This window comes from Cuculus canorus, chromosome 4 (genome assembly GCF_017976375.1).
Source record: "Cuculus canorus isolate bCucCan1 chromosome 4, bCucCan1.pri, whole genome shotgun sequence".
Classification (NCBI taxonomy): Eukaryota; Metazoa; Chordata; class Aves; order Cuculiformes; family Cuculidae; genus Cuculus; species Cuculus canorus.
In genome coordinates, this window is record NC_071404.1 from 810,937 (window position 1) to 827,928 (window position 16,992).

The following is a 16,992-nucleotide window of genomic DNA, read 5'->3' on the forward strand; positions in this document are numbered from 1 at the left end:
CCCCAAACTAGAGGCGTCTCATCTCCGCTCCCCCCACTTTGGGGTCCCCCCGCCCCCCCCGAGCCCCCCCGTGTCCCCCCCATCCCGGTCCACTCCCCCCGCCCCTCCCCCTGCCCCCTCCCCGGGGCTCCCGGGACCCCCCAAAATGCGAGCGGGCGGGGATGGGGGCTCCGCGCCCCCCAAACGGGGACCCCCGGCCCCCCAAAACCCCCCAGAGCCGCCCCTCCACCCGTTTGGATGGTGAGTGCTGACCCCCCAAATCCCCACAGCCCCCCCAAATCCCTCCCAATCTCCCCACAGCCCCCCCAAATCCCCCCAAACATCCCCACACATCCCACAGCCCCCCCAAATCCCTCCCAATATCCCCACAGCCCCCCCAAATCCCCCCCAAATCCCCCCCCAGATCCCACAGCCCCCCAAAAGCCTCCCCAGAACCCTCCCAGGACTCCCAAGTCCCCCTAAATCTCCCACTGTCCCCCCAAATCCCCCCCAGTCTTTGGGGATCCCCCCCAGATGTCCCCACAGATCTTGGGGTTCTCCCACAGCCCCCCAGGTTACCCAAAGCCCCCCCCCAAGGGTCCCCACAGATCTTGGGGTCTCCACTCTCCTCCTTGTCCCCCACTGTTTCTGGGGTCCCCCATGGCCCCCCCAAGGGTCCCCACAGATCTTGGGGTCCCCCCCAGCCCCCCAGGACCCTGCTGTCCTCCAGGGTCCCCCAGGTTCCCCACAGATCTTGGGGGGCCTCAAAGCCCCCCCAATGGTCCCCACAGATCTTGGGGGTCCCTAAAGGCCCCCCAGGTTCCCCACAGATCTTGGGGTCCCCTCTGTCCCCCAAGATCCCCCTGGGTCCCCAAAGCCCCCCCCAAAGGTCTCCATGGATCTTGGGGTCCCCCACAGTCCCCCTGGACCCTGCTGTCCCTCAGGGTCCCCACAGATTTTGGGGGGGTCCCCAAAGGCCCCCCAATGGTCCTCACAGATCTTGGGGTCCCCCAGGTCCCCCACTGCTTCTGGGGGTCCCCAAAGGTCCCCCAATGGTCCCCACAGATCTTGGGGTCCCCCAGGTCCCCCACTGCTTCTGGGGGTCCCCAAAGTCCCCCCAAAGGTCCCCACAGATCTTGGGGTCCCCCAGGTTCCCCACTGCTTCTGGGGGTCCCCAAAGTCTCCCCAATGGTCCCCACAGATCTTGGGGTCCCCCACTGTCCCCCTGATCCCCCACTGCTTCTGGGGGTCCCCAAAGGCCCCCCAGTGGTCCCCACGGATCTTGGGGTCCCCCAGGTCCTCCACTGCTTCTGGGGGTCCCCACAGATCTTGGGGTCCCCACTGTCCCCCTGATCCCCCACTGCTTCTGGGGGTCCCCAAGGGTCCCCTAATGGTCCCCACATATCTTGGAGTCCCCCAGGTCCCCCACTGCTTCTGGGGGTCCCCAATGGCCCCCCTCAATGGTCCCCACAGATCTCGGGGTGCCCCACTGTCCCCCTGATCCCCCACTGCTTCTGGGGGTCCCCACAGACCTTGGGGTCCCCCACTGTGCCCCTGATCCCCCACTGCTTCTGGGGGTCCCCAAAGGCCCCCCTCAATGGTCCCCACAGATCTCGGGGTGCCCCCAGGTCCCTGCTGTCCCCCAAAGCCCCCCCCCCAGGGTCCCCCCAGATCTCGGGGTCCCCGGCGCCGGCAATGGGGGGGCACAGCTCAGGCCCCATCTCGGTGTGCGGAGGGGACAGAGGGACAGAGGGGACAGAGGGGACAGAGGGACAGAGGGAGAGAGGGGACAGAGGGACAGAGGGGACAGAGGGACAGAGGGAGAGAGGGGACAGAGGGACAGAGGGAACAGAGGGACAGAGGGACAGAGGGACAGAGGGAGAGAGGGGACAGAGGGACAGAGGGGACAGAGGGACAGAGGGAGAGAGGGGACAGAGGGACAGAGGGAGAGAGGGGACAGAGGGACAGAGGGAACAGAGGGACAGAGGGAGAGAGGGGACAGAGGGACAGAGGGGACAGAGGGACAGAGGGAGAGAGGGGACAGAGGGACAGAGGGGACAGAGGGACAGAGGGAGAGAGGGGACAGAGGGACAGAGGGAACAGAGGGACAGAGGGACAGAGGGACAGAGGGAGAGAGGGGACAGAGGGACAGAGGGAACAGAGGGACAGAGGGACAGAGGGGACAGAGGGACAGAGGGACAGAGGGGACAGAGGGGACAGAGGGGACAGAGGGAACAGAGGGACAGAGGGACAGAGGGAGAGAGGGAACAGAGGGACAGAGGGGACAGAGGGACAGAGGGACAGGGGGACAGAGGGACAGAGGGGACAGAGGGAACAGAGGGACAGAGGGACAGAGGGACAGAGGGACAGAGGGGACAGAGGGACAGAGGGAGAGAGGGAGAGAGGGAACAGAGGGACAGAGGGACAGAGGGGACAGAGGGGACAGAGGGGACAGAGGGACAGAGGGGACAGAGGGGACAGAGGGACAGAGGGACAGAGGGGACAGAGGGAGAGAGGGACAGAGGGACAGAGGGGACAGAGGGGACAGAGGGACAGAGGGACAGAGGGACAGAGGGACAGAGGGACAGAGGGGACAGAGGGGACAGAGGGACAGAGGGAGAGAGGGACAGAGGGACAGAGGGGACAGAGGGGACAGAGGGACAGAGGGACAGAGGGACAGAGGGACAGAGGGGACAGAGGGGACAGAGGGACAGAGGGGTCACCCCGCCATGGCAGCGGCACAGGAGGCGGCGGCCCCGCCCCCGCTGGCCCAGTGCCACAGTGCCTCGGCTCCCAGTGCTCCCAGTGCTCCCAGTGTCCCAGTGCCTCGGTTCCCAGTCCTCCCAGTGTCCCAGTTCAACAGCTCCCAGTGTCCCAGTGTCCCAGCTCTCAGTGTCCCAGTGCTCCCAGTGCTCCCAGTGTCCCAGTGCCACAGCTCCCAGTGCTCCCAGTGCTCCCAGTGTCCCAGTGTCCCAGCTCCCAGTTCTCCCAGTGTCCCAGCTCCCAGTGCTCCCAGTGTGCCAGTGCCACAGCTCCCAGTGCTCCCAGTGCGCCCAGTGCTCCCAATGTCCCAGCTCCCGGTGTCCCAGCTCCCAGTTCTCCCAGTGCCACAGCTCCCAGTGCTCCCAGTGCTCCAGTGTCCCAGCTCCCAGTCCTCCCAGTGCCACAGTTCCCAGTCCTCCCAGTGTCCCAGCTCCCAGTCCTCCCAGTGCCACAGTTCCCAGTCCTTCCAATGTCCCAGTTCCACAGTTCCCAGTCCTCCCAGCGTCCCGGTTCCCAGTCCTCCCAGTGCGCAGCTCCCAGTCCTCCCAGCTCCCAGTCCTCCCAGTGTCCCATCTCCCAGTCCTCCCAGTGCCCATCTCCCAGTCCTCCCAGTCTCCATCTCCCAGTCCTCCCAGTCCTCCCAGTCCCCATCTCCCAGTCCTCCCAGTCCTCATCTCCCAGTCCTCCCAGTCCCCATCTCCCAGTCCTCCCAGTGCCCACCTCCCAGTCTTCCCAGTTCCACAGCTCCAACCTCTACCCTCCACCTCCCAGTCTTCCCAGTGTCCACCTCCCAGTCCTCCCAGTCCCCATCTCCCAGTCCCCATCTCCCAGTCCTCCCAGTGCCCAGCTCCCAGTCCTCCCAGTCCTCCCAGTCCTCCCAGTCCCCAGCTCCCAGTCCTCCCAGTCCTCCCAGTGGGTTGGAGCCCTCTGGGTTTGGTGGGGCGGGTGGTGCTGGTGGGGCCCTCGGGGCGCCGGTGGCACAGGATGGGGGACAGGGAGGCATTATGGGATGTCCCCAGAGAGGCATTATTATGGGATGCCGTGGAGCTCGGGGCCCTTTGGCCTCCCTGTCCATAACTGGAGATGTTCCGGAGCTTTGGTGGATCTGCAGTTGGATCTCCTTCAGCTTTTGGGGTTCAGGACCCACTGTGCAGGATCTGAGCCGTCATGGACGGCAATTTGGGGTCTCTGAGGTCATTTTGGGGTGCGAGAGGTCCTGGTGTGGTCTGGTTGGTGGTGGGAGTGTGGACGGCTCTGGTGGCACCTCCAGGTGGGTTTGATGGGAAGGAGAAGGTCATCCCTTCTCCCCGTTCTTCCCACCTCACTGCGTTTCGGGGTGGCTTTAGCGCTGGTTTGGGGCCAAAAGCAGCCGATGGCCCTCGATGGGGGACAGCGTGGCAGGAATGTCCTCATTATGGGATGTCCTGGAGTACTGGGACCTTTGGCCTCGCTGCCCATGATAGGAGATGTCCTCATGGGTTTGGAGTTGGATCTCCTTCAGCTTTTGGGGTTCAGGACCCACTGTGCGGGATCTGAGCCGTCATGGACGGCGATTTGGGGTCTCTGAGGTCATTTTGGGGTGCGAGAGGTCCTGCTGTGGGTCTGGTTGAAGCGTGGACGGCTCTGGTGGCACCTCCAGGTGGGTTTGATGGGAAGGAGAAGGTCATCCCTTCTCCCCGTTCTTCCCACCTCACTGCGTTTTGGGGTGGCTTTAGTGCTGCTTTGGGGCCAAAAGCAGCCGATGGCCCTCGATGGGGGACAGCGTGGCAGGAATGTCCTCATTATGGGATGTCCTGGAGCGCCGGGAGCTTTGGCCTCGCTGCCCATGATAGGAGATGTCCTCATGGGTTTGCAGTTGGATCTCCTTCAGCTTTTGGGGTTCAGGACCCACTGTGCAGGACCTGAGCCATCGGGGACGGCGATTTGGGGTCTCTGAGGTCATTTTGGGGTGCGAGAGGTCCTCGGATCATCCACAGGGTGGCCAGCAGGAGCGGGGACGGGATTGTCCCCATGGACTCGTGAGGCTCAGAGGGTTGGAGATGGTGGTGGTGGATCCACCCATGGTGTGCTCAGAGGGTTGGAGATGGTGGAGGTGGATCCACCCACCGTGTGCTCAGAGGGTTGGAGATGGTGGAGGTGGATCCACCCATGGTGTGCTCAGAGGGTTGGAGATGATGGTGGTGGTGGATCCACCCACAGTGTGCTCAGAGGGTTGGAGATGATGGTGGAGGTGGATCCACCCACGGTGTGCTCAGAGGGTTTGAGATGGTGGTGGTGGATCCACCCACGGTGTGCTCAGAGGGTTGGAGATGATGGAGGTGGATCCACCCACAGTGTGCTCAGAGGATTGGAGATGATGGTGGAGGTGGATCCACCCACAGTGTGCTCAGAGGGTTGGAGATGATGGTGGAGGTGGATCCACCCACCGTGTGCTCAGAGGGTTGGAGATGATGGTGGAGGTGGATCCACCCACCGTGTGCTCAGAGGGTTGGAGATGGTGGTGGAGGTGGATCCACTCACCGTGTGCTCAGAGGGTTGGAGATGATGGTGGAGGTGGATCCACCCACGGTGTGCTCAGAGGGTTGGAGATGATGGAGGTGGTGGATCCACCCACCGTGTGCTCAGAGGGTTGGAGATGGTGGTGGAGGTGGATCATCCCACCTTGGAAGAGCACTGGGATGTGGCATCCTGGGTGGTTTTGAGGTCCGGTTTGACCCCAGTTTGGGTGTCTTCAGGGAAGAACATCTTCAAAGGAACGTGTGTCTCCTTTGAAGACCTCTCCCCTTTGAGGAGAAGGTTGTGGTGCTGCAAAAGGGCTTCGTGGGAGAGCGACTCCTCAAATCTTGGGTTCAGTTTTGGGCTCCTCATTCCCAGAAGGACATTGAGGCGCTGGAGCGCATCCGGAGGAGGGAACGGAGCCGGGAAGGGGCTGGAGAACAAGGGGTGGCCTTCAAGAGGAGGCTGAGAGGAGACCTCATCGCTGGCAGGAGGTTGTAGTTGGTCCCTTCTCCCAAGGGATGGGTGGTGGGATGGGAGGAGATGGCCTCAAGTTGCCCCACGGTGGGGTCAGGTGGGACAGCAGGAAAAATTCCTTCATGGAAAGGGTCCTGAGGGCCCTGCAGAGGCTCCAGGGGTGGAGTCCCTATCTCGGAGGGGTTTAGAACCCGGGGAGATGAGGAGCTCAGGGAGGTGGTTTAGGATGGTTGGACTCAATGATCTCCAAAGTCTTTTCCAACCGAACGATTCTATGATTCCATGACCTGGAGCAGCAGGAGCTCCCGGAGCTGCCGGAGGGGGTGGAGAACCTTCCACACTCAACGTCTTCTGCTCCTGTGTTGGAGCCCGTGGAGAGCTGGAGAGGAGCTCTGGATCTGGGATAGGATGAGGGGAACGGTTTGGAGCTCCAAGAGCGGAGATGGAGATGAGAACTTGGGGAGAAACGTTCTCCTGGAGGGTGTGGAGGCCCTGGAATGGGTTCCCCAGGGCGGTGGTGGTGCTCCATCCCTGGAGGGGTTCCAGGCCAGGTTGGATGGGGCTTTGGAGCCCCTGAGCCAGCGGGAGGTGTCCCTGCCCATGGATTGGGACATGGATTGGGAATGGATGGGCTTTGAGGGCCCTTCCAGGTTCTCTGCTCAGGACGGGCAGGAGATCCCCCATCAACCGCGGGAGGGATGGAGAGGAGAGGAGAGGAGAGGAGAGGAGAGGAGAGGGAGAGGAGAGGGAGAGGAGAGGAGAGGAGAGGAGAGGAGAGGAGAGGAGAGGAGAGGAGAGGAGAGGAGAGGAGAGGAGAGGAGAGGGAGAGGAGAGGAGAGGAGAGGAGAGGAGAGGAGAGGGATGAGGAGAGGAGAGGAGAGGAGAGGAGAGGAGAGGAGAGGAGAGGAGAGGAGAGGAGAGGAGAGGAGAGGAGAGGAGAGGAGAGGAGAGGGAGAGGGAGAGGAGAGGAGAGGAGAGGAGAGGAGAGGGAGAGGAGAGGAGAGGAGAGGAGAGGAGAGGAGAGGAGAGGAGAGGGAGAGGAGAGGAGAGGAGAGGAGAGGGAGAGGAGAGGAGAGGAGAGGAGAGGAGAGGAGAGGAGAGGAGAGGAGAGGAGAGGAGAGGGAGAGGAGAGGAGAGGAGAGGAGAGGAGAGGAGAGGAGAGGAGAGGAGAGGAGAGGAGAGGAGAGGGATGAGGAGAGGAGAGGAGAGGGATGAGAAGAGGAAAGGAGAGGGATGAGGAGAGGGAGAGGAGAGGGATGAGGAGAGGGAGAGGAGAGGGATGAGGAGAGGGAGAGGAGAGGGATGAGGAGAGGGAGAGGAGAGGAGGATGCCAGGCAGATTCTCCCATCATGCTCAGCGCCCGCCCGCCCGTTTCCCACAGTACCACGGGGCACAGTGCCCACACTTTGAGTGCAATAATGGACGCGCAGTGGCGTCGCGGAGCACAGTGAGCATGCGCAGTGCCCATATAGTCTCCACAGTAATGGACTCGTAAGGGCGCCGCCGAGCGCGCTGCGCATGCGCAACGCCCCCACTTTGCCCATAGTAATGGGCACTCGGCGGCGTCAGAGTCCATGATGCGCATGCGCTGTGCCCACCCTTTTCCCAAAGTAATGGACGTTTGTTGGCGCCGCTGTACTTAGTGCGCATGCGCCTTGCCCCACACTGTACCCATAGTAATGGAGCGCGGGGGGGGTGTCGTAGCGCTCAGTGCGCATGCGCGTTGCCCACACCTCGCCCAGAGTAATGGAGGCCCCGCGGCGTCGCAGCTCTCACTGCGCAAGCGCCACGCCCCGTTTCCTCCTTTGTGCGCAAGCGCAGTGCGCACCACCGCCGGCCTCGGGGGCTGCGTCTCGGCTCGGAGCGGCCGCAGGTAGGAGCTGGGCCCGGCCCGGCCCCTCCCGCCTCGGGGCAAAGAGGGGGAACAAAATGGCGGCGCTTCCCCCGCCTCAGCGCTGAGCGCGACCCCGGCCCGGGGGTGGGGTGTGGGGGGGGCTGAGCTGGAACGGGGCTTTGGGGATCGAATCGGAGATTTAGGGGCTGGAATTGGGGCTTTAGGGGATGGAATGGGATTTTGGGGCTAAAACAGGGGCTTTTGGGGCTAAAACGGGCTTTTGGGGGCACAAGAGGGGCTTCTGGGGGCTAAAAGAGGGGCTTTTGGGGGCTAAAAGAGGGCTTTTGGGGGCTACGAGAGGGGTTTTTGGGGCTAAAAGAGGGGCTTTTGGGGCTGAAACAGGAGCTTTTGGGGCTGAAACAGGGGCTTTAGGGGCTAAAACAGGGGCTTTGGGGCTAAAAGAGGGGCTTTTGGGGCTAAAAGAGGGGCTTTTGGGGCTGAAACAGGAGCTTTTGGGGCTAAAACGGGAGCTTTGGGGTTAAAACAGGAGCTTTTGGGGCTAAAAGAGGGGCTTTGGGGTTAAAACAGGAGCTTTTGGGGCTAAAAGAGGGGCTTTTGGGGCTAAAAGAGGAGCTTTTGGGGCTAAAACAGGGGCTTTAGGGGCTAAAATAGGGGCTTTGGGGCTAAAACAGGGGCTTTAGGGGCTAAAACAGGGGCTTTGGGGCTAAAAGAGGTGCTTTAGGGGCTAAAAGAGGGGCTTTAGGGGCTAAAAGAGGGGCTTTGGGCTACAAGAGGGGCTTTTGGGGCTACAAGAGGGGCTTTTGGGGCTACAAGAGGGGCTTTTGGGGGCTACAAGAGGGGATTTTGGGGCTAAAAGGGGGTCTTTTGGAACTAAAGGGGGTCTTTGGGGGCTAAAAGAGGGGCTTTTAGAGGCTACAAGGGGGGCTTTGGGGGCTACGAGAGGGGCTTTGGGGGCTACAAGAGCGGCTTTGGGGGCTACAAGGGTGGCTTTGGGGGTGAAATATGAGCTTTGGAGCTGGAATGGGGTCTGTTTCCTCGTTTAAGGTAAGTCCAGAGAAGTCCACGGAGATGATGTGAGGGCTGGAGAACCTCCTGCAGGAGAGCACGATGGGGGAGTTGGGGCTGCTCAGGAGAAGAGAAGGCTCCGGGGAGACCTCAGAGCAGCTTCCAGCAGGGAAAGGGGCTCCAGGAGAGCTGGGGAGGGGCTCTGGATCAGGGAGTGCAGGGACGGGACGAGGGGAACGGTTTGGAGCTGCAAGAGGGGAGATTGAGATGAGATCCTGGGGAGAAATGTTCTCCTGGGAGGGTGGGGAGGCCCTGGAACAGAGCAGTGGTGGCTGCTCCATCCCTGGAGGGGTTCCAGGCCAGGTTGGATGGGGTTTGGAGCCCCTGATCCCGTGGGAGGTGTCCCTGCCCATGGCAGGGGTGGAACTGGATGGGCTTTGAGGTCTTTTCTGACCCAAACCCTTCCATGCTTTGATTCTGTGATTATTTAACTGATTGAAATGTATTCTGGGTTAAAAAATCCCCATCATCCATCGTGGTTTCCAGCCTCTTCCCCTCTTTTCTCCCCTCTTCCCCTCTTCCCCTCTTTTCTCCCCTCTTCCCCTCTTTTTTCTCCCCTCTCCCCCTCTTTTTTCTCCCCTCTTCCCCTCTTTTTTCTCCCCTCTTCCCCTCTTTTTTCTCCCCTCTTCCCCTCTTTTTTCTCCCCTCTTCCCCTCTTTTTCCCCCCTCTTCCCATCTTTTTCCCCCCTCTTCCCCTCTTTTTTCTCCCCTCTTCCCCTCTTTTTTCTCCCCTCTTCCCCTCTTTTTTCTCCCCTCTTCCCCTCTTTTTTCTCCCCTCTTCCCCTCTTTTTTCTCCCCTCTTCCCCTCTTTTCTCTCCCCTCTTCCCCTCTTTTCTCTCCCCTCTTCCCCTCTTTTCTCTCCCCTCTTCCCCTCTTTTCTCTCCCCTCTTCCCCTCTTTTCTCTCCCCTCTTCCCCTCTTTTCTCTCCCCTCTTCCCCTCTTTTCTCTCCCCTCTTCCCCTCTTTTCTCTCCCCTCTTCCCCTCTTTTCTCTCCCCTCTTCCCCTCTTTTTTCTCCCCTCTTCCCCTCTTTTTTCTCCCCTCTTCCCCTCTTTTTTCTCCCCTCTTCCCCTCTTTTCTCCCCCCTCTCCCCCTCTCCCCCTCTCTCCTCCCCCCTCTCCCCCTCTCTCCTCCCCCCTCTCCCCCTCTCTCCTCCCCCCTCTCCCCCTCTCTCCTCCCCCCTCTTCCCCTCTTTCCTCCCCCCTCTTCCCCTCTTTCCTCCCCCCTCTTCCCCTCTTTCCTCCCCCCTCTTCCCCTCTTTCCTCCCCCCTCTTCCCTTCCCCCTTTGGGTTTGGAGCCGAGCTTGGTGCCGTCCTCGTTTCCGAAGCCGCAGTCCCTCTCCAATGATTTTACTCTGCATTTCAGAGCTGAACGGAAACAAAACTCTTCCGTTCTTTGCTCTCCGGTTCAACGGTCCCGGGAATTTGGGTCCTTTTGGCGAGTTTTAAGCAGAAACGTTGCTATTTGCCCTTTGGCTTTGATGCCCTTGGGCTGACGGAGCTCCTCCAACCCTTGGGAAGGTCTCCCGTCCTCTTCTCCAGGCTCAACACCCCCAGGGCCCTCAGCCGCTCCCACAACCCCTGTTCTCCAGACCCTTCCCAGCTCCATTCCCTTCTCCAGATACATTCCAGCCCCTCCAGGGCTTCCTTGGAATGAGGGGCCCAGACCTGATCCCAAGATTCGATGGGTGACCTCAGGATTCCATGGGGATGATCCCATCCCTGCTCCTTCTGGTCACCCCATGGCTGATCCAAGCCCGGTGCCGGTGGCCACCTGGGCCACTGCTGGACCATGTTCAGCTGCTGTTGACCAAACCCTGAGGTCGTTCTCCTCCAGCAGCTTTCCAGCCGCTCTTCCCCAAGCCTGGAGCTGCTCCGGGTTGTTGTGTCCCAAGTGCCAGACCCGGCCCTGAGCCTGCTTGAACCTCCTGTTGGCTTTGGCCCACGGATCCAGCCTGGCCAGATCCCTCTGGAGATTCTCCTGCCCTCCAGCCATGGATCCAGCCTGGCCAGATCCCTCTGCAGATCCTCCTGCCCTCCAGCCATGGATCCAGCCTGGCCAGATCCCTCTGCAGATCCTCCAGCCATGGATCCAGCCTGGCCAGATCCCTCTGGAGATCCTCCTGCCCTCCATCCATGGATCCAGCCTGGCCAGATCCCGCTGGAGATCCTCCATCCATGGATCCAGCCTGGCCAGATCCCTCTGCAGATCCTCCTGCCCTCCATCCATGGATCCAGCCTGGCCAGAACCCTCTGGAGATCCTCCTGCCCTCCATCCATGGATCCAGCCTGGCCAGATCCCTCTGCAGATCCTCCTGCCCTCCATCCATGGATCCAGCCTGGCCAGATCCCTCTGGAGATCCTCCATCCATGGATCCAGCCTGGCCAGATCCCTCTGCAGATCCTCCTGCCCTCCAGCCATGGATCCAGCCTGGCCAGATCCCTCTGGAGATCCTCCATCCATGGATCCAGCCTGGCCAGATCCCTCTGCAGAGCCTTCCTGCCCTCCATCCATGGATCCAGCCTGGCCAGATCCCTCTGCAGATCCTCCCTGCCCTCCATCCATGGATCCAGCCTGGCCAGATCCCTCTGCAGATCCTCCTGCCCTCCATCCATGGATCCAGCCTGGCCAGATCCCTCTGCAGATCCTCCTGCCCTCCATCCATGGATCCTGGATTCGGCCTTTGCGTTGCTGTTGTCTCCGTACTCCCGAAACCATTCCTGGAAACAATCGGTGATTACACTTTCCTCCTCTTCCTCCTCCTCCTCCCAGTCCGGAAGTGGTGTGTTTGTAACGGGAATAGCGGTGTCCTTCTGCCGAGCTCTGGATCCACCCTTCCATGTTCAGATCCGGTTGGATTCACCGCCCGCCTCGGGGTGGCAGGTGGGGACGTGCCCCGTGGCTCCTGGGGGACGCGTGGGAGGATCTGGGGAAGCACCGAGAGGAGCTTTCACCTCTGGTGGCCTCGGAATGGTTCCAGGAGCAGGTGTGGGATCCTGCTGGGGTGGTGGAACACCTGAAGGAAAGGTTCCTCCTCTGAAGGAAGGCAAGAGAGCGGCTTCACGTGCCGTGTTGGACCTGCGTTGCCCTCAAAGGAGCCGGAGGGTCTTTGGATTAAAGGAAAACACAGACGGACACCGTGGATAAACCAGGAACACCATGCAGGCATCGCCTGTCCAGGATGGGGTGTCACCTCAAGGATGGAGGAGGTTGAAGGGTCACCTCAGGGATGGAGGGGGATGGAGGAGGATGGAGGGGGATGGAGGAGGATGGAGGGTTCCCTTGAGGATGGAGGAGTATGGAGGGTCACCTCGGGGATGGAAGAGGACGGAGGGTCACCTCAGGGATGGAAGAGGATGGAGGGTCATCTCGGGGATGGAAGAGGACGGAGGGTCACCTCAGGGATGGAAGAGAACGGAGAGTCCCCCTGAGGATGGAGGGGGACGGAGGGTCACCTCAGGGATGGAAGAGAATGGAGAGTCCTCCTGAGGATGGAGGAGGACAGAGGGTCACCTCAGGGATGGAAGAGGATGGAGAGTCCCCCTGAGGATGGAGGAGGACGGAGGGTCACCTCAGGGATGGAAGAGGACGGAGGGTCACCTCAGGGATGGAAGAGGACGGAGGGTCACCTCGGGGATGGAAGAGGACGGAGGGTCACCTCGGGGATGGAAGAGGATGAAGGGTCACCTCAGGGATGGAAGAGGACAGAGGTCACCTTGGGGATGGAAGAGGACGGAGGGTCACCTCAGGGATGGAAGAGGATGGAGAGTCCCCCTGAGGATGGAAGAGGATGGAGGGTCACCTTGGGGATGGAAGAGGACGGAGGGTCACCTCAGGGATGGAAGAGGATGGAGAGTCCCCCTGAGGATGGAAGAGGATGGAGGGTCACCTCGGGGATGGAAGAGGATGGAGGGTCACCTCGGGGATGGAAGAGGATGGAGGGTTGCCTTGGGAACGAAGGAGGACGGAGGGTCACCTCAAGGATGGAGCGTTGCTTCGGGGATGACCCCGACACCATTCAGGTCTCCAGAGATCCAGACGTCCTCCAGTGCGCCGGGAAGAAATGTTCTCCTGGAAGGGTGGGGAGCCCCTGGAACAGTGGTGGCTGCTCCATCCCTGGAGGGGTTCCAGGCCACGTTGGATGGTTCTCGGAGCCCCTGATCCCATGGGAGGTGTCCCTGCCCATGGATTGCAACTGGATGGCCTTTGAGATCCCATTCCATCATCCGATGGTCGGGCAGCTGCTGGGCAGGGCTTGTGCCGGAGCCGCTCCGAGCTGCGTGACATCACTCTTGGCAGCAAAAACAGGGATAAAGGGGGTTGGAAAGGGTGGCTTTGACTCCCGGGATCGCTGTGTCGGAGCCTCGGAGGAGGTGAGTGCCACGAGCCGTCGCCTTTGCTTTCTTTTCTCCCCGTACGTCTCTTCCCATCGGCTTTTCCTGCTTTCTCCCCCCGGCCGAGCCGACGGCTGCTCCAGCGCTCGGCCCCTCCAGCCTAATCCTGGAATTCTGGTGCCATTTGAGCTTTTCTTCCTTTTTTTCCATCTCTTTTCCTCTTGGATCCCGTTTTTCTCTGTAGTTTCTAACCCTCAACATTCCTTCCCCGCTCGCCGTCGCTCCCGGTGCCGCCAAGTTTGGGTCGCGCGTCCTCCGTGTGGGACTGATCCCGATGGAAAGCTTGGGAATGAGGCACTTGTTCTCCAGCGCTGACTTCACCGCGAGCGCTGCGGCCAAGCAGGAGCGCTCAAGAGCTGCTTTTGGGGCATTGAACATCTCCGTTCAATGGCTTTAACGAGCGCCGGGAGAGCTTTTCCTTGGAAGAGAGCGACATTTCTGCCTTCCCGCTCCGGGATTCCTCCTCTTGGTTGGTTTTGCTTTTCCAGAGGTGCTTTTTTGGGTCTTGAGAATCACACAGAATCACCAGGTTGGAAAGGACCCATTGGATCATGGAGTCCAACCATTCCCAACACTCCCTAAACCATGTCCCTCAGCACTTCATCCACCCGTTCCTTGAACACCTCCAGGGAAGGCGACTCCCCCCTCCCTGGGCAGCCTGAGCTCCAAGCCCCATCCAACCTGGCCTGGAACCCCTCCAGGGATGGAGCAGCCACCGCTGCTCTGGGGAACCTCTTCCAGGACCTCCCACCATTTCTTCCTAAAGTCTCATCTCAATCTTCCCTTTCCAATTTAAAACCGTTTCCCCTCCTCCTCTCACTCCGGGCCCTTGGAAAAAGTCCCTTCCCTACTGGTAGAGGGAGTCCCTTTCCCTCCTGGAAGCTGCTCTAAGGTCTCCCCAGAGCCTTCTCTTCTCCTGAACAACCTCAACTCTCAGCCTGGCCTCACACAGGAGGTTCTCCAGCCCTTGGACCATCTCCGTGGCCTCCTCTGGAGTTGCTCCACCAGCTCCGTGTCCTCCCTGTGCTGAGGACTCCAGAGCTGGACCCAGGACTCCAGGTGGGTCTCCCCGAGCGGAGCAGAGGGGCAGAATCCGTCCCTCCGTGGTGGCCACGCTGCTCCGGGTGCAGCCCAGGACACGGTTGGTTTCTGGGCTCTGAGCGCACGTTGGGGCTCCTGTTGGTCTTCTCCTCCCTCAGCACCCCAAGTCCTTCTCCTCAGGGCTGATCCCAATCCCATCACCCCCCATCCTGGATTGAATCCATGGATTGCCCCAACCCCGGTGTAGGACCTTGCCCTTGGCCTGGTAGAACCTCCTGAGGTTCTCACAGCTCCGCTTCTCCACTCACTGCTTCCAATTTCTCTCTCATTTTCCCTCTCCGTTTGCAGTCGTTTGGAGAGAAATCTTTGCCTTTCGCAGCTGGGAACCCTTCCAGCCGCCCAATTCCAGCGTTATCCCACCCTTCGGATACTTCCAGGGTGTCGTAGCTCCCCCCTGGGAGCCGCCCCTCCTGGTAACCGCTGCCTTTGGATCTGTCCCACCAGGAGGTGACATCCGAGCTGGAACTGGTTGGGATTCCGGGTGTAATGAGTTCCCTCCTCCCAGACCTTCGGAGAGGGGTTGGGATACTTTGCTTTATTGCTTAGAAAACAACTGGGAGTGGCAATAAATGGCAATAAATCCGGGCTGTGGTGTCATTCCCAGCTGGAAAACACTGTTGGAAGAGTCATCCCTGGGTGTGGGATCCATGAGGTTGGGTTAAGCTCATTTCCTTCGTCATCCGTGACCTCTTCGGTGCGCGTTAAGCTTTTTATCCGGCGAAAAAAAGGTTTATTCCAGTTCCGAAGCACCGTTTCAATGTGTCTTTGCGACTCCCGTCGGTGCCTGGTGGGGTTTTCCTCGCCGGTTGTAGAATCTATCGCGTGATGGAGACGGAAAAAGCTCGGGAAAAGAACCTAATCCTTATCTTTTAACTTTCAGCTTTGGGTTGTTCTTGGAAAGGTTCGCTCCGCTCGTGAATTCCTTCCACCTTGGCCTTCCCAACCCCTTTCTTTGGGGTCCTCCTCCCTCGCAGCTCGTTAAGACGCAGTTGGCTCTCCAGCGCTTGACCTCGGCCGCTCCCACCGCTCCGGGACCTCCTCATGCCTGGTTGAACCCGGTCCTCCTCCAGAACGCCATGTTCAACCCGAGAGGAACGTTACCTCCGCGGCCCCGCGGACCGAATCCATCGGGCACGAAGCCTCCTCCTGGATCCCTTCGGGAAGGAGCCGTGGTGGGACTTCCGAGAAAGCCTTCGCCCGCGATGCCTCAAGGGATGTCGCAAAGATTATCCGCCTTGGAAACGGTTCCGTGGAGGGGATCGCAACGGATCAACGTGCGGGTGACCCTGCACCGGCCCGATCCCCGGCAGGTGAAGAAGAAGACAAACCTCCACCAGGAGCAGAAAGGAGAACCTTGCGGCGGTCGCTGGGACGGCAGCTCCTGCTCCGCTGGACACAAACCGGCGTCCTCGGAGCCGAATTCCAACCCCCAGAGCCGTTACACTCCGGAAAGCGCTTCCAGCATTTTGGCGAGTTTCGGGTTGTCCAACGACGATTTGGAGGAGCTCAGTCGTTACCCGGACGATCAGTTGACGCCTGAGAACATGCCGCTGATCCTGAGGGAGATCCGGGTCCGGAAGATGGGTCACTCCTCCGGCTTGCGCGCTCCGAGACGAGGAGAAGAAAGCGGCGGTGGGGCGAGCGGCGCAGCGCCGAAGAGCAAAGTCATCGATTACGGCCACGCCAGTAAGTACGGTTACGCCGAGGAGCATCTGGAGGTGCACGCCTACGATCCCGAAGTGCCTACGGAGGATCCTCTGGAAGCGGCGGGCTATCGCCCCGAGGCGTCGAGCGGAGAGGACTTCCAAGGAGAGCCCAACGTGCCCATGGGCGTCCCACCACCACCTCCTGCCGTGAGCTGCAACGCGGTCTTTCCAGTGGACGACTTAATGAAACCCGCTGGTTTCCAGAACGGTTCCTCCACCTCTCGCTCCTTTTTCCCAACAACGGAACCTCCGGAAAAGCTGTCGGGATTATGCGCGGCACCCGCGGGGCTCCCTGTGGTCAAACCCATCTCGCAGCCTCCGCTCCCTCCCGGGATGCCGGCGCTGCTGCCGCTGCCTCTCCTTCCGCCGGTGCTGCTCCCGCCGCCGCCGCCGCCCGTCCTTCCGCCGGCGCCGCACCCGCCCTTCTCGGCGGGGCTCCTGGCGGCCATCAGCTCCCACGAGAGGCTGCAGCGGGACGTCCCCCCGAGCCACCCCGGCGGGCAGAGCGGCGCCGGAGCGGCGCCCAAAGCTTTCCCGGAGGAGCCGTTGGATTCTCCTTTCGGGAAAGCTTCGTGGCTCCCGGCGTTCCCCGAAGCCGATGGGCAGAAGAGGAAGCGCGCGCCCACTCCGTCCATGATGAACGACTACTACGCCACTTCGCCGAGGATCTTCCCGCACATCTGCTCCCTCTGTAACATCGAGTGCACTCATATGAAGGTGAGTGAGCGTCTCCGCGGCCTTCTCCCATCCTTTTCTCCTTCTCCTCTTCCTCAACTCATTGTTTCTTCAACACTCAACGAATTTATGGGGTCTATCGCCACCTTCCGGTGCTCGCGGCGGCGATCCCGGTGTCGGGAAATGATTGGAACGCCCACCCGGCGTCTTCCGAACCACTTGGATTTGGGATGGAATGTCTAAAGTGAGGTCGTGTGTGGCGGTTTGGGTCATGAAGTGAACGTTGAGCGGCTGAAACGCGGGAGCGAATCTGGCGCAGTGTTGCCGTGGGGTGGAGATGGTCCTGGATTGGATGTGTTCAGAGAAGGTCCTGCTCCTGGTTGGGGCGATCCGTGGATTCAATCCAGGATGGGTGGAGAATGGATTGGGAGCAGCCGTGAGGAGAAGGACGTGGGGTGTTGGGGAGGAGAAGACCAACAGGAG

The 16,992-nt window shown here is 60.8% G+C and overlaps 3 protein-coding genes across 3 annotated transcripts in view; all 3 read left to right on the top strand.

Moving 5' to 3' along the window:
* The first annotated feature begins 7,040 nt into the window (after nt 1-7,040).
* Nucleotides 7,041-16,992, top strand: part of ZNF638 (zinc finger protein 638) — a 61,064-nt gene continuing 51,112 nt past the window's right edge. The window contains 2 exon segments of the mRNA XM_054065967.1: nt 7,041-7,588; nt 15,009-16,551. Coding sequence (XP_053921942.1) covers nt 7,395-7,588; nt 15,009-16,551 — 1,737 coding nt within the window. The 5' untranslated portion in view covers nt 7,041-7,394.
* Nucleotides 10,865-12,320, top strand: LOC128852121 (uncharacterized). The gene is made up of 2 exons (XM_054065953.1): nt 10,865-11,516; nt 11,676-12,320. The coding sequence occupies exons 1-2, from the start codon at nt 10,961-10,963 to the stop codon at nt 12,062-12,064; spliced, it is 945 nt and encodes a 314-aa protein (XP_053921928.1). The 5' UTR covers nt 10,865-10,960; the 3' UTR covers nt 12,065-12,320.
* Nucleotides 12,518-13,900, top strand: LOC128852122 (uncharacterized). Its single transcript, XM_054065956.1, has 2 exons — nt 12,518-13,006; nt 13,212-13,900. Exons 1-2 carry the CDS (start codon nt 12,530-12,532, stop codon nt 13,422-13,424), a joined length of 690 nt encoding a protein of 229 aa, XP_053921931.1. The 5' UTR covers nt 12,518-12,529; the 3' UTR covers nt 13,425-13,900.

Coding starts and splice junctions, on each gene's coding strand:
- LOC128852121 (XM_054065953.1), top strand. CDS start 10,961: ATGGATCCAGCCTGGCCAGATCCCTCTGGAGATCCTCCATCCATGGAT. Junction 11,517..11,675: donor CGCCCGCCTCGGGGTGGCAG/GTGGGGACGTGC, acceptor CCTCCTCTGAAG/GAAGGCAAGAGAGCGGCTTC.
- LOC128852122 (XM_054065956.1), top strand. CDS start 12,530: ATGGAAGAGGATGGAGGGTCACCTCGGGGATGGAAGAGGATGGAGGGT. Junction 13,007..13,211: donor GTGTCGGAGCCTCGGAGGAG/GTGAGTGCCACG, acceptor TTTTCTCTGTAG/TTTCTAACCCTCAACATTCC.